Source organism: Leptonotus elevatus, chromosome 10 (assembly GCF_054856555.1).
Source record: "Leptonotus elevatus isolate MCC_2025b chromosome 10, RoL_Lele_1.0, whole genome shotgun sequence".
NCBI classification, from domain to species: Eukaryota; Metazoa; Chordata; class Actinopteri; order Syngnathiformes; family Syngnathidae; genus Leptonotus; species Leptonotus elevatus.
In genome coordinates this window covers 10,133,904-10,148,750 of record NC_141248.1, presented here as the reverse complement: position 1 = coordinate 10,148,750, position 14,847 = coordinate 10,133,904, and the positions used below count along the sequence as shown (strand labels likewise).

The window sequence follows — 14,847 nt, the reverse complement described above, 5'->3', positions numbered from 1 at the left end:
TTTTAGTCTCCAAAACCCTAAAGACGTTTTCTGCCTTACACACATTTTGCAATCCAAAATGGCACTTTTTAAATGCATTGAACACGGTTCTCTGCATAAGACAACAATCTGACATAAAGTCCCATTTAAAAACACTGCCATTCAAAATGACACAACATGAGCTAATTGCCTCAAAATATAGAATATTTGGTAAATTAAGAAACGTGTATTTTAAGTTTTTAAAAAAAGTTGACATTTTATTTTAAATTCTTCTTAGCAAGTCAGTGTCCCATTAGTGGTGAGCTATTTTTAGAACAGATCCCATTACTCAACTATGGTGTGTGTCACCCCCCTTTCCTTATACGTGTGTGGGAGATTAGAGTGTGTCAGAATTGTGTTTATAATGTAATTCATTTTAATTATTTGATGTATTTTGTTTTGGATGCAAATAATTGATTTTTCCTATTGACCTTTCGCACGTGACGTCACCGCCATCATGAGAACGCCCCCTCCGGGCCGCTGGACTGCAAAATAACCACTTGCCTGTATTGTAACCATTGAATCTCGTACAGCGTAAAGTCCTTTATCTAATCAATTATCACATAAAATGGTCATATCTTGCTGTGCGGTCGGTTGTACAGATAGACAAGGGAGCAAACCAAATATTGCTTCTTCTTTTTTTTTATCGCATACCCACTAATGAAGACAAAAGATGTTAATGTGTAGCAGCAATCAACAGAAAGGACTGGCAGCCCACAAAGTATTCACGGATTTGGAGCAATCATTTTTTGCAAGGCTAGTAGATAAATGTTAATACATTTTACTAGTAAACCTACACTCTAATAACAATAAACGAGGTATATTGTCCCCCAGTGCGAGCGTAGCATCTCGTCCCAGAGACTCAGCCAGGGAAAAACTTTTGAATCAGCCCAGGTGTAAGGAAAAGAGACGGCATTGACTACATAATGATATAGGTCGTGCGCTGTGAACTTCGGCAAAGTCGGCGATCTGATTAACTTGATAAAAACAGCAGACGACAGAAGGCAAGGGGCTGTCTTCAAACTAGCGATCTCCAACTAAAGTAAATATCGCGCTCTTTGAGTCCCGACTAAATGTGCAACTTTGACTGACAAACGAACGTTGGTTGAAGTAATAGATTCCATTGCTCGATGGGCAATAAGAACTTCTAATTTGTAAAATAACAGTCGCTAAGTCACTAAGACGCTTCGGGTCATGTCCACTTCTATTCAACAATCATTTCCTTCCGCCGTCCGTCCGTCATAGCCTAGGGCAGTCACGTGATCACGTGACGTCAGTGCAAATGGTCAATATCCAGTGAAGGTATCACTAATTTACGTTTTTCTGATGCGGGTTTTGAATGCAACGCAAGCGGGGTTTAGGCAGTTGAGGCACATGGTGCGAAGAAAAGACAATGCCCGTGCTTTTGGACTTTGTGAAATAAAGTTAAATGTTCAAAAGACACCCCGGTTGGCCTTTTTGTTTGATATAAGAAAACCTCAGCAAAGTTGTTTAACATCAAACAACTTGCTTGCTTTGTTGTACCAACTAACACTCATGCCATCAATGTCAATAATTTATATTTTGTGGCACAGTCACGTGACTTTAGCCCTGTTTTCTAATTTGTCGTCAAAAAAGAAAAAAAAGAGCTACATTCCATACCAGTAGGTGGCGGTAATGCGTAACGTGATTTGCCATCAATGGCCGGAAAGAAGCAGACCCGGAAAAAAACATGGCAACTAACAACGGAGTGGAGCCACCCCGTTCCGACTTTCTTAGTACAGCAAAGTTATTAAAGCAAGGCGCAGAAGCGCGAGTATACCGGGCTGTGTTTCTTGGGAGGCCGACAATTGTGAAAGAAAGGTTCCCGAAACGTTACAGACACCCAGTGTTGGACGAAAAACTGACACATCGTCGGACTGTGCAGGAGGTGCGTTCTATTCTGCGCTGTCGGAGAGCAGGCAAGTACAGTATTCAAGTCAAGAAGCTCACGGCCCGGTGTCTGTGAACGCACACTTTTCATCATGTTTATTAATCACACCTGTGTAGTATTTTTTTCTATCTTTCTTAGCTTTACGGACCAACTTCACAGCCAGTTTCTATATAAAATAATAATAATAATCTCTCCTCTTTTTAGGCATCTCAGCCCCTGTAGTGTACTTTGTGGACTACAAATCCCACTGCATTTTCTTGGAGGAAATTGTGGGTTCCTCGACAGTGCGCGACCACATTGCTTCCGCACAGTCGTCTGATGTGGAGCTGGAGCATCTGGCCAAGAAGATGGGCCACATCCTGGCCAAAATGCACGACGAGGATGTCATCCACGGAGACTTGACCACCTCCAACATGCTGCTGAGGTGTCCATCAGGGAAGAGCGAGTCCAACCTGGTCCTCATCGACTTTGGTTTAAGTTACATCTCGGCTCTGCCAGAAGATAAGGGGGTAGATTTGTATGTGCTGGAGAAAGCTTTCCTCAGTACTCATCCCAACACAGAAGCACTGTTTGACACACTACTGAAGAGCTACACAGCCTCGTCCAAAAAATCTGAAGCAGTCATTAAAAAGCTTGATGAAGTTCGTTTGAGGGGGAGAAAACGGTCGATGGTGGGATGAAAACGTTCTCAAACATAACCCAACAAAAGAATTTGATAGATTTGTAGATCTCTATCAACTACTGATCAGAATAACTACTATTACTGGTACGTGAAATAATCAAAAAACAAACGCTGTATTGACTATTAATGGCTAATGACTAATAATTTTGGATTTCTCATTTGCCCTTTTTTCTTTACATTGTATCAATAAAATACTCTATAACTTGTCAACTTTTGTCTTTGTAGTTATTTGTCTCTCAAAAACGTTAATTTCGATGGAGACCTCAAAAAAGTTTGATCTAATTTCATAAGGGGGTAGTATTGATGGTCACACCTGTACAAGTGACCTCTTTCAAGGACAAATATGTCAAAGTAAAGCATTCTTTTTCAATAGTTTTCAAATTCCCCAATCAGACATTTTGAAAATGTGAGCTGACTTTAAATGTGGAATGATTAAACAAACGTTGGAACTGGTGCAGCATTTGGAAACCAAAAGGTCAATGTGTAAAGATGTTTATTTCACTTTTTTTTTTTTTTTAATAAACCAACAAATTTAATTTAGCAGCATAAACGGATGATCTTGAGGTATTTGAAGTCCATAGCCATCCATTCAAAATATTTGACCCCTTCACCCTTATTTCAGTCTATTCCCATGTACAGCACCAGCTCACGTGTACAAAGTGCGCGCACGTGCACATGCACAATCCTGTTGGCCAAGTCTGGCATCAAGCACAGCTGGCTCCCTCTCGTGGCTTGTAAAGGCAGGCACAATTAATGGTGCAGTTTTGGCTGTGGAACAAGAAAACACATTTGAAAAACAAATTAATTACTTTCATCTTGACAGATATTGTAATCTTGTACATTTCATATCATCAGTACATTTCTGGTCTGCTATGGTTTTAAATGTCACTTTTGGGTCAATGTTCTACATATGAAATAATCTTAAGGTGAACTGCTGGAGGAGCTCGGATGTAAACAAAGGTACCAGAAGCAGTATGTTGTATACATAGAGTTTAGAGCAGGATTCACTAACCTTTCAGAAATGTAGTGAATTTGATAATTGATTAGTTGCTGATTAATCAATTTTTGCACCTCTATTTGAGAGCAAATCTATTAAATCTCTTGGAAATGTGAACTGAAGTTTTGCAAAACTCCTCTTCTCAGGGTCAGCCTCGCGTCATTGTCACCTCAACATTGAAAGTCTAGATTTTTTAGATGAAAATAATTGAAATTGTCAGGTTAGATCCATGCGAGTAGATGAAAAAAAAAATGGATGTGTAATTTTTTGCTGCAGATGGAAACTTGCCAGCCGCAAAGGTATGTTAATTTCTGCGTACTACACTGGCTTACGCAGTGTTTTAGTAACCCCGTTTTTTTTATTTTTATGTACCACTCATGGCTCTACCTCAATTTGCATTAAGCCTTTTCCTCTTGTTGATGGTTCGCTGCGGGTGCAGACTTTAATGGGCATGGCTGGTTGTGATGCCGTGTCTGTCCCCGGTCTAATTCGATGACAATGTAATGAATTAGCCAATTAGCGATGGAACACGATAAAAGCGAGGTGTTGTGTTGATGCACAACGGTATACGATAGTAACATTAAAGTTTCATATGAACTTTAATGACGCAGTATTTCAAGCAAGATGGCGTTTTTACGATTTCTTAAGGATTCAGACAATGACCACCGATACACAATAAGAAGTGATGGACACATGAAACTTCATGAAGCACTTGCAATATTTTTTATTTACTCCTCTAGATGGCACTCCAAGTGTAACGATCCATCCGTTTTCTTAACCGCTTGTCCTCACAAGGGTGGCGGGGTGGTTTAACGATACAATAGAAATTCAAGCAATTTCCATTGCACTAGTCTTTATCTTTAATCCAATAGCACCATCTAGAGGAGTAAAAAAATCATTGGCCCCTCCATCCACACACTCTAGCAGTTTGCTGGAGTTTTGACGTATTCCCTTCAATTCCCTGCTCAAGCTCATTTTTACAGCCTGCAAATTGAAACTCACCTTCTGTGTGCCCAGCTTCTTCTCCATGCCCCCAGCCAGGCCTCCACTCTTACTGTCCTTCCATGGATAGAAGTTCGAGCGAGGAGAAGAGGAGGCAGGAGTGGACGAGGATGAAGAGGAAGATGAGGAAGGGGGCAGGCGGTGTGCTGAGGGGGAGTGCTCCTCAAGGCCACCCCCCTTACGTTTTTTGATCAAACCCTGGTGCTCGAATACCCGCCCGCTGCCCTGACCGAGTAGTCCTGAGTCCCCAGCAGTATTCCGACAGTAGGAATTGTTGATGGAGGAAGTCTCTGGGGGCGATGATGAATGAGCCAAAGTCGGATGAGTCCGTCTGTAGGTCCAGACCGTCTTTGCAGCTGGTGAGTGTGACTCTGCGGGAGAGGGCTGGGGGCGGGGTTTGCTCCCGGGCGAGAGTGTGCCATTGGTGTGTCCGTGGGGAAGAGGTGAGAGAATGGGGGCTTTGGAGGAGGATGGGGTGGGGGAGGTGGAAGAGGCTATGGAGGGGGGGCGGCCCCGGTCGTGTAGGGTGATGCAGTTCCTGTTGGGGCCCGAATGCTCCCCTTCCTGGGACGGGGCTTTTCGTTTGCGGACGGCGGCGGCGGCGGACGTGTCCTCTCGCAGCTTCAGCATGTGCTTGCTGGGACGCCCGACCGGGTTTTTGGGCCGTCCCGGGCCCGCGTGATACACACCCAGTACGTGAGTGCCTCCCATGCCGCCACCGCCACAGCTGCTTCCAGAGTTCTCTGATGGAACGGCTGTGGAGTGTCTCCCCGGCCCGCGACTGGAAGATGTGGATGACGACACGGTTTTGAGGGAGGACTTCATATGAGCGGCTGAGCGGATTTTAGAATGTAACGGTGAGGAAGTGGAGGATGTGCTGGTTATGGAGGTGGGGGGCGACGAGGTGACAATCTTGGCTGAAGGAGTTGGACACTGATGGTTGGTGGCTTGAGGTATTTTCCTGAATTAAAAGAATAGAATAAGCTTTTACTCCATTTCTCAGTGAACACATTCGGATGATTATTAGACTCACCTGTGTGTTTTTTTAATCTAAAATTTTACTTTGCCATAGAAAATACTGAATCTGAAAGGAAACTTTTTTTTTTTCATTAGTAATACAATTGTGCAATACATTCATATGCATGGCAATAAAAGCTATTATGAGTATTTGAGATGTACTTTTTTTTTTTTTTTAACACCTCCATTCTGAACAAGAATGTCAGTATTAGAACAGCACATCAGAAACACCGATGCACTGCATAGAACACAGTTTTGATCAGATAGTAAAAATAACCAGCACTCTTGGCGAAGAGGAAAAAAGTTTCATGGTCATCAATTGATCATACAAAGTGTCCTGAGGGTTTTGAAAAAGAGAATGCGCAACTGACAGAAAATGGTGGCAGTACGACTCTAGCTAGCTGTGTTGATATAACTTAAACGGAATAGTATTTTCCACACAACAATCTCTTGAGGTCTGAAACTTTGAGAACGCCAAGGACTACACTCATTTCTGGACAATTGAGCACATCTGCCCACCAAAAATTAACAAAAGAAAAATAATATGTAAATAGGCCACACCTAAGTTGCAGGTGTAACATGAACTATTCACACAGAAATACTTGTTAACTTTTAATTAACACACACACACAGTGTACACTGTATATGAATGCACCGACAATTCGGCCCCCTAATTTTTGTTGTTGTCAAAAATTGCCAAAGGGTACAGAGTCCTGCAGGTTTGAGACGTTTCCGTCTACCAACACACCTGATACTAAAGATCAGGATCGTTATCAGGCATGCTGATGAGCTGATTATATGAATCAGGTGTGCTAGTGGGCAGAAACTAGAAAGAATCTAAAACCTGTAGGACTCCGGACCTCGAAGACCGGAATCGGTGAACCCAGCTTTAGGGGCTCCTTAAAAAAGTGCTTTTTCAATTTGGAAAGACTTTGGTCATGAAACAACATTGCCAAAATTAGATGCGATGACACTGAAACGAGCAGAGGTGCCTTGTAGAATTGAACTATGAATTGAAATCAAATCGCTCCTGTACTAGTTATTTCTGTTTGATGCATTGGATGAGTTTTTGCTATGTATATTCGAGATGTCCGACTGCGTTAGTAGTCAGTGAAAGCACCTTGAGTCTATAGCTGAATGCAAATGACGTACTTGCTTTTTCCCCGCTTCTCTCCACGCAGCAATCGATAGTTGAATGCAATCACTTTTTTTTTGTGGCAGAACCTTGTTTATGGAACTGAAAATCTAAATACACAAAAGTGCGCTCATGTCTTTAAAAACGTAGTACTGTCGTGCCACTTTTATGCAATGCGTGCGCTCCTGTGGCAAGTGATATGATTTATTATTATTTATTTTTTTAGGGGGTCACTAACTTCATTGGCACAACACCTGCCAATGTACTAGTAAGCGCATGAAGCTAACTTTTGTGGCCGGGGTCTGCTTCATGGCGTATTAGTGCTCTCTCTCCGCTCCGACTGACACTGTACACCTTTCTTCCAGCACACGCTGCAGATGCTAACATCTGGCTGCGTCAATTTGTGAAGAGAAAGGCTTTCCATCGCACCCTTTTACGTCGAGCCATGGCCAGTGCCATTTGTTTTTCACACTTTTCTCCAGTAAAGACGTGTTCTCACCGTGTTTTTAAACATGTGCGGGTCGTGAATCTAGATACGTCAATCGTCGCGCTGTTTCAAGACGAGACCCGCCCAACTCTGCCTCTAATTGGCTAATGGTACTCTTTATACTTTCAGTGGATTAAATCTTTTGATTCGCTATGGCGTGGACGGACGCACTTAGGCTAGATGGATGATAGGACAGGTCTTGCCCAAAAATGTCTTAATCCGGAAATCTGGCATTGTCCGGAGTACTTTCAGCCCTGTCAATGTTTATTCCACGGTTTCTAAAATAGAAAATGTAAATCAAGACATTTGATCAATGAACCGACTTACTTCCAAAGATGGGCGCTGATGTGCTGCTCTAGCATGCTGCTAAAAGCCGATCTTAGGTGGTGAAGCCTTCTGTCAAATGTGTAGATGCCGTGGCCATAAACAATGCCGCCAAATGAACACATCTGGAGAGAGCGGATACACATTATTCCATATTTATGGAAAAATGGCATTGTTTAATAGAAAGAAAAAAACTAACAAAAAAACAACCTAATCACAGTATATATGTGAATCCGCGGGTGCCAACCAGCACAACCCCCTTTTTAATCCATTGGGTTTAGCCACCAACTCTTCTGGAAAGACTTTCCACAAGGTTTAGAAGTATGCTTATGGGAAATTTTGACCTCCTATTCTAAATTGTAATATTAAACCCTATGAATCAAGAATAGGGTGTCACTTAAAATTCATATGTGAGTAAAGACACAAGCGCAAATACTTTTGGCAACATAACATACAATAAGAAATTAAATACACTCGCTTGGACACAAACCAAACAGTTTTATGAGGTAAAACAAATACAAATTGATGTTAAGTCCTTTTGTTTCTTTTCTCTCAATGTCAAAAAGACACAAATGCTCACTGCTATTGGTCTTGGGTGTGCAGCAGAAGATGGGAACTCAACAGGGTCCTCTGCTCCTTCTGCCTCACTTTCGTCACTGGAAATTGTTCCATGGACAAGAGGGGAGGGAGCTCGGAGGCTTGCCTCATCCTGCACCAGCCTGTCATCCTCTGGAGTGTTCTCTGAAACAGCTGTGGAGCGACTGTAAAGACAAAGCGAACCAGTTACATAAGTATAAGTAACAGAATTCATTAATAAAAATAAAAATAAATCATGGCAATTGTCATTGCAAATGAGGCATATCTAAAGATGACATTTGTATTTAAATAGCCGACTCTTTTAAATAAATAAATACATTTGCCACCTTACTTTAAGAAGTGGCAAATTTGCAAGAAGATAAATAAGGAGTTGGTAATTGCTTTAGCAAATATGAAGCATATCATGTTAAGCATTCGCACTTTGAAGCGTTGGGTACGGCCAGCGACGAAGATGCCTCGCTTTGTGAATGTCCACACACTGAGGATCAAGCTTTTAAGTTAATTTGTTAAAATCTATATTTACTTGTACATTTAGGTTTCCAGAATTATTATTCACACTTTATTTTTTTTTGTACAAGTAGCTAAACTGATGTGTCGAATCTGCTGTTCTCCGTCATTCACTTGCATTTACCTAAAGTATGGTAGCGTCTGATTGGTTAGTGTTTAGTCAGCTGATAGGGGATCAGGAAATGTTGTCGCTCAAGCTGCCGTGTATGACGAGTAAAGTTTCAATTAAGAATAAATCCGTCTCCATCCTGCCTTTTCATTTTATAAACAGTGTTCCATTAACAACCAACAAATCCTTACGTTAGACTATAGCGACGCTACGTGTATTTGTCGTAAGCTTCTGAATTTTTTTCTCTCAGAATATTACAACTCCCTGAAAAAAATATATATTTATACGTGGCACTAATACGCCATTGTACAATGCAGACAGAGAAGCCATAGACTGGTTTATTTATTTGAGCCCTGAGCACATCAAATAGATAAAATGTCATGCAACTCTCAATGGGCCAGAACGATTCCACTCATTGCTGAGACGTGTGCACAGTCAGGGGGAGGCAAAGGAACTGGCTGTCATGCTTTCCACACACACGCAGCCAGTTTGAGAGCAACAACGAGGGAAAGGAGGAAGTGGTGACCGCTATTCACTTTGGGTGTGCCAAAAACGATTCTCATAAGAATCACAATTCTCCTTTAGTACGATTCTGAATCGATTTTAAATGTCCCAAAATCGATTTTATTTAAATTATTTTATACTGTCTTGTCTTTGTCTGTGTGTGCCTTTATTTGGAGCGCTTTTCATGTTGTACCCGATTTGGCCACTTAGGGGCAGTGTGGTTCCGCGCGGTCTAATACACTGTTAATTTGTAGCCACAGAGAGTAGAAGGAAAAAGTCACAATCAAGTTATTCCAATAAAAGTTTTTGCAGTGTGGAGCCGTTCTTTTGAGTGCTAAAAGTGCCGCGAGTAGCGCGCTAATTAACATTAGCAAGTCAGACTGGAGTAGATCATTACAATTCCTTGCACATCTATAGATTGAAGCAAAAATCATTGTCAATCAAATCATTTGAATCAAAAATCGCTCTTAATCGAAAATGTATTCTGAATCGAATCGCAGACCCAAAAATTTGAATCGAATCGTGAGACATTCAAAATGTATCTTTTACAAAGAAAAGTGCATCTGTCAGAGTCCTACGGTGTCCTGCTATGACAAGGCTCGCCGCTAACCCACTGCACCTAATGTAAGTTTCACATTGAGTCACAAATCAACTGCAAATGTACTATTTGAAATCATATTAACAGCTACGTATGTGCCGGTTCGGTTGAAATTAATTGGAGTTAGTCATGTGCGGAAGCATCGTGCAGTGTTTTAGGTACAATACATCCTTTGCTATATTTTAACAAAGCTAACCTGAAAGCAGGGAGGCTGGCCAAAGGTCTTCGGCAGTGTGGAGCACCATCTTGTTCTCTGGGTGCCTCTGGGCTGGGGGACCGTCCAGAGGCAGAACCTCCCTCCAGCGATTGTGCCCCCTTTTCACGAACCTTCGTCTTCAGTTCAGCCACCAACTGGTCAAAGTTTTTACTGCGACCCAGCACTTTCCTACGCTGGTGGATGGAATGGATCTGAAGAATAGGACACGTAGTGTGTCCATTTAGAAAACATTTTGGCGTTAGAATTCAAAATGCAGAGGAACAATACAGCAAGTATTTAAATGACTACCCTAAAAATGGTAAATAATTAATTTTATTAAGATAATAAAAAAACATTATAAAAAAAATTCCAACAATGTTTTTCGTCGTGCTTTGAACGCCTACATCAGACTCTAAAGAGTATAGTTCACTTATACGGTTTGTTCATACATTTTATTTTGAAGTGGAAAAAAACCACAGGAAAAAAGATTTTATGCATTCAGAGCAGGTTTAAGATTAGAATTGATTTCCTGTGTGTGTCACTCCAATCATCCCTTCCATTTCCTGTTAATCAGGCCAGCCTATCTCAACTAGACTGATGCGGCCTCACATCCACTTCCTGCTTCACACACATCAATCGACACATAAATTAACTTTGCTGTGCGAGAAGCCACCCTTACAATGCTAGATGGGTTATTGTGTCAGTAATAGTAGTATTTTTTTCTTTTCAAACATTTGATGGGGATAATTTAAACAAAACCTATTCATTGGTGACCATTATTTGACAAACAATAGATTTCAGGCTTATCTGAGACGGAACAACTGTTCTTCTGTGGGCTGCAGACACTGGGTCATAATCACAAGAGGAAAGCCCAAGAGAAAATGTGTGACTGCATGAAGGTTTGGAACTTACATTGCATGTCAGGAGGCGAGTGCAGACTTTCTTCCTGTCAGGATCAAGGACACCACAGTGTTTGTCCAGATCACACTCTCTTTCTACAAACACGGAGAACCACTCGTGTTTAGCACACATCCAATGCAACATTGAACATATTTCATCACAAAGTACTATTAAATGACTACATTGAGAATAACAAACTACAAGATACGCAACTTTTTTTCTTTTTCTTTTTTTACAAGACCCTAAGATCCCCAGAACTTACTGGAGGCCACTTTGTTGTATGGCCTGGGAATACGGTGGCTTTGGCTTTGGACCACTGAGGCTGGAGAAGAATCCTTCCTTTGGGTGGGGGGCCTTTCAGCGACTGAAGGCCTACTAGGTGGGGTGCCTCCGTGTGGCCATGGGGGGTCTCTGATGGATGAAGGTGGTGAGCTAATTGGAGACTCCAGAGGCGGCGGCTGCTTGAATACTGACGAATCTGTGTGGCTGCTGTGGGATGATTTTTCCAATGGGGAATGTCTGTTGATGAGAGATAGCGGACCATTACAATATTTCTCCCCACTTGAGTGGTCTGCGCAGGTAGGTTAAAAATCCTCTACACACATGCATGACTTTTAAAACAATATTTTGCAACTGGTCACACACACCACCAATTATGTGTAACAATCAATTTGTTGAATGTGCTGCTATGATACGGCACTGAAGGGGGAAAAAGTCAATTGAAATCTGAAGCAACTGTTTCACACAAGAGGACACTTTAGTCGGCAAACTTTCTGTAACTTGGACCAATGGTTCTAATTCATTTGCATGGACGATCGACTACTGTACATGGTTAACAGTGATATGGATCAACAGGCTCCCAATTACAGAAGTGGCTGCTGGATGGTGCACTAGTCTTTCTCTTCATATCTGCAGATCCGTTGCTTCTTCAATCCGCTACATTGAAGTGCTTGACTGTACAAGTGTCCGAACTTTTTAATAATCGTGTGAACCGCACCGACATTACGTCTGGCACATTTGCTTTTGTCCAAGGGGCTGTGTAATACGGCACTGCCTTTGCATCATGGCGTAAGATTTTAAATTAAGACGATGTGTAAGCTAACTACCAGTACATCCCTTTATTTAAAGGACAAAGTGACTATTTAGAATAAACCCAAAAAAATGAACTGGAACTTGGAGTTCAGTCAATGTGGAAGGACTTGACAACGCAGCACTCAATTAAGGCCATAAGTTGAATGTGGAACTGATTCGGAACTTCACCTTTGAACATGATAATGACCCCAAGCATGCGTCTAAATCTTCAAATCACTCTCCCTCCAACACCCTCCATTCTTACCTTGCTCCTTCCTTTGTGTTTTTGGTGGGTTTATGCTGCTGGGGTGGTGTAGAAGGGGCTTGTGGGGGCGGTCTTACTGATCCGCCGCATTGGCCTCGGCTGTCCCACACTGAAGTGGGAATGGAATTGGTCCCCTGAGAAGGCGAATGGCTGTGATGGGTCCTCTGCTGGGGCTGTGGAGCCGGAGAACGTATTCGGGCATAAAGTTTGGCCAGAGGACCATGTCTCCTCTCGCAGTGCTTCTCAAACGCTTGTGGCTTCACAACTTGACCACAGTGGCTGCACACCACAAGGTAGAAGTCATCATAACCAGGGTACAGGCCGAAGATGGACATGTCTGTGAGAAGAACCGAAAGGACCGTTAAGAGACAAACATGGCAAATGTGCTTCTATTGACTTCAAACACTGACTACAAATACAAACTCATCTTAAAAGTTGGCATGGTTAGATATTAGATAAACAATTTTTTTTTTGATAAATGTTTCAAATGTATCTATAATAAATGGAATATGAGCATTAAGTTTAATGTTTTTTCTTAAAAGCATGCGTGATCAATTTCAATTAAGTTGACCTGGAGTGTTAATCATCTTAAAATTAACAGTGGTCGACATTTATGCACATGTACATTAGTTAAGAACACAATAAAAAATAAAAAAAAATTAAAAGTACATGCAAAATTGGATGAAATCTGAAAAAAGTGAAGCCCCACCCATGTCGTGGACTGTTTGACAGATGTATACCATTCAATCATTTTGTGGGCGTATGTGTAAGAACACAAAATGCATTAGATAACTAACTAACATGATGCTAGATTTATGCTGAGGTGATTATTAGACACATCTCCAATGCCTGTTCTTTATCACACGAGGACTGCAGGATTTGGTTCAGAACGTGTGTTTATCTTATACATAATCTGTTTGTTTTTGGCATAATTAAATAATAAAAATACAGAATGTATGCAATCGCACACACCTATACTGCAGATAATAATTATATTGTCAACATTATAAAAAAAAAAAAACAGGCATCTTGACACAAAGTTGCTGCTGTAAAAACATGACAGAAGACAAAATACCAGTAATACATTTGTTTTCAAAAGTTCATGATAACTAATGGCAGACTTGCCCTCCTTGCTGAGTGACATTGCCTCTGCAGCCTTTTTGCCATTTTTACTGCAGTCATCAACATCAGCTCCTAAAACAACACACATTAAGAACATTTTTAGTATGCTTCTCCAATTATTGAGGAAAAGTGAGGCACAATATGAAGTTGTACAGTAGGTTACTGAAAAACAAGTTCTACTTTAAAATGCTCAACATTTCTGCATACGTAAGAAGGGCCTTCCACAAAGTTGAAGAAACGGCTGTATATTTAATGTGATAGGCAATCATATAACCCAGGTCAATGTTCTAGTGTAGTTAAAAGAGGAAAATAAGGATATTATTGGTGAGATGATGTGTAGGCAGACTTTATTGGCGAGTTGGGAGCAGAGTTGGAACTGGACGGATGCCAAACAATGGGTGAGCGCACATACTGAAAGCTGGGAAGGGCCAACTATTTTAGATAAGCGCTGTCACATTTGATTCCCTCGGGCGCTCAAACATGGTCAACGTCAGTATATCGGAGGTGGACGTGACTCGCGAAAGAAATCGTTGTCAAGTTAGTAGAAAAAGGCGAAAAGAACAAGAGCGGCGTTTGGATATGGCCAAGGCTGGGCCATTTACATGGTGGTAACAGCATCAGACGCCTCCTCTGTCACCGGCGTCTACTCACTATCCTCCAGCCACTAGCTGGCATGCTAACGCTAACTATCCTGCCGTCAACGAATTGTTTGTCTGGCTTGTTAGCAAGCTAGCCTAGCTTTTCACGACAAGAAGTTGCACGCACAGCCTGCCATACTAGCTTCCTTCTGCTCTGATGTCACCGCTGCCCGGCTTGTTCGTCAAAATTGGCCACATCCTTCAAGCACAGACTACATGAGTTTTAAAACAGTTCCAACACTACAATACAAACTACAATGGGCCCATATTAGTTACCCTGGTTCTTTTTTTCATGACAACATATGCAGATGGACCTAGTGTAGAGCAACATGTTATCCATCCAGCGCTAGGACCCGGCAGGGTCTTTGTTTGGGTAACATGGCTAGCTCTGTCCTCCGTTTACACGAAAATAAACCCTGGGTTTCTTATTAAACGGATTCGTAGCAGTCAGTTGTGGCGTCGTTACGCTCTCTTACCATCAGGTGCTGTCACACCGGCCCACTCGGTCCAAGCAGTCCAGCTTTGACCCACGAAATCATCGAGGCTAGGCACCCGCCGTTCTAGAGCAGCCATTACTTTCACTGCGCGTTCACGCACCGCCATCATCACTGCGCGGCAAACCACTTACGTCATAAGTCGCGCTCTCGACAAGCAAGGAACTTGTCGCGTGCGCGTTTTAGGGGGAAAAAAACGTAAAATGTTGAAATTGCGTCTTTTTCCTTTCCGATTTCAATACAAACGCTGACTTTCTACGTCTCTTAGAAGA

General features: G+C 41.9%; 2 protein-coding genes across 2 annotated transcripts; one reads left to right on the top strand and one right to left on the bottom strand.

Annotated features, from left to right (window-relative positions):
* Positions 1 to 1,694: 1,694 nt before the first annotated feature.
* Positions 1,695 to 2,822, top strand: LOC147166979 (EKC/KEOPS complex subunit TP53RK-like). The gene is made up of 2 exons (XM_086087472.1): positions 1,695 to 1,958; positions 2,135 to 2,822. Exons 1-2 carry the CDS (start codon positions 1,730 to 1,732, stop codon positions 2,608 to 2,610), a joined length of 705 nt encoding a protein of 234 aa, XP_085943598.1. The 5' UTR covers positions 1,695 to 1,729; the 3' UTR covers positions 2,611 to 2,822.
* A 303-nt stretch (positions 2,823 to 3,125) lies between these two features.
* Positions 3,126 to 14,690, bottom strand: atxn7l2a (ataxin 7-like 2a). Its single transcript, XM_086085991.1, has 10 exons — positions 14,558 to 14,690; positions 13,447 to 13,515; positions 12,322 to 12,658; positions 11,248 to 11,504; positions 10,998 to 11,080; positions 10,086 to 10,297; positions 8,155 to 8,335; positions 7,578 to 7,699; positions 4,612 to 5,572; positions 3,126 to 3,380 (listed from the first exon to the last, which is right to left on the bottom strand). The coding sequence occupies exons 1-10, from the start codon at positions 14,685 to 14,687 to the stop codon at positions 3,363 to 3,365; spliced, it is 2,370 nt and encodes a 789-aa protein (XP_085942117.1). The 5' UTR covers positions 14,688 to 14,690; the 3' UTR covers positions 3,126 to 3,362.
* Between the last annotated feature and the right edge of the window lie 157 nt (positions 14,691 to 14,847).

Excerpts from the sequence above, each read along its gene's own strand:
- LOC147166979 (XM_086087472.1), top strand. The coding sequence starts at position 1,730 with ATGGCAACTAACAACGGAGTGGAGCCACCCCGTTCCGACTTTCTTAGT. Across the intron at positions 1,959-2,134 it reads TCTGCGCTGTCGGAGAGCAG|GCATCTCAGCCCCTGTAGTG; the intron begins GCAAGTACAGTA and ends TCCTCTTTTTAG.
- atxn7l2a (XM_086085991.1), bottom strand. The coding sequence starts at position 14,687 with ATGATGGCGGTGCGTGAACGCGCAGTGAAAGTAATGGCTGCTCTAGAA. Across the intron at positions 11,505-12,321 it reads AACACAAAGGAAGGAGCAAG|ACATTCCCCATTGGAAAAAT; the intron begins GTAAGAATGGAG and ends TCTCATCAACAG. Across the intron at positions 11,081-11,247 it reads ATACAACAAAGTGGCCTCCA|AAAGAGAGTGTGATCTGGAC; the intron begins GTAAGTTCTGGG and ends CCGTGTTTGTAG.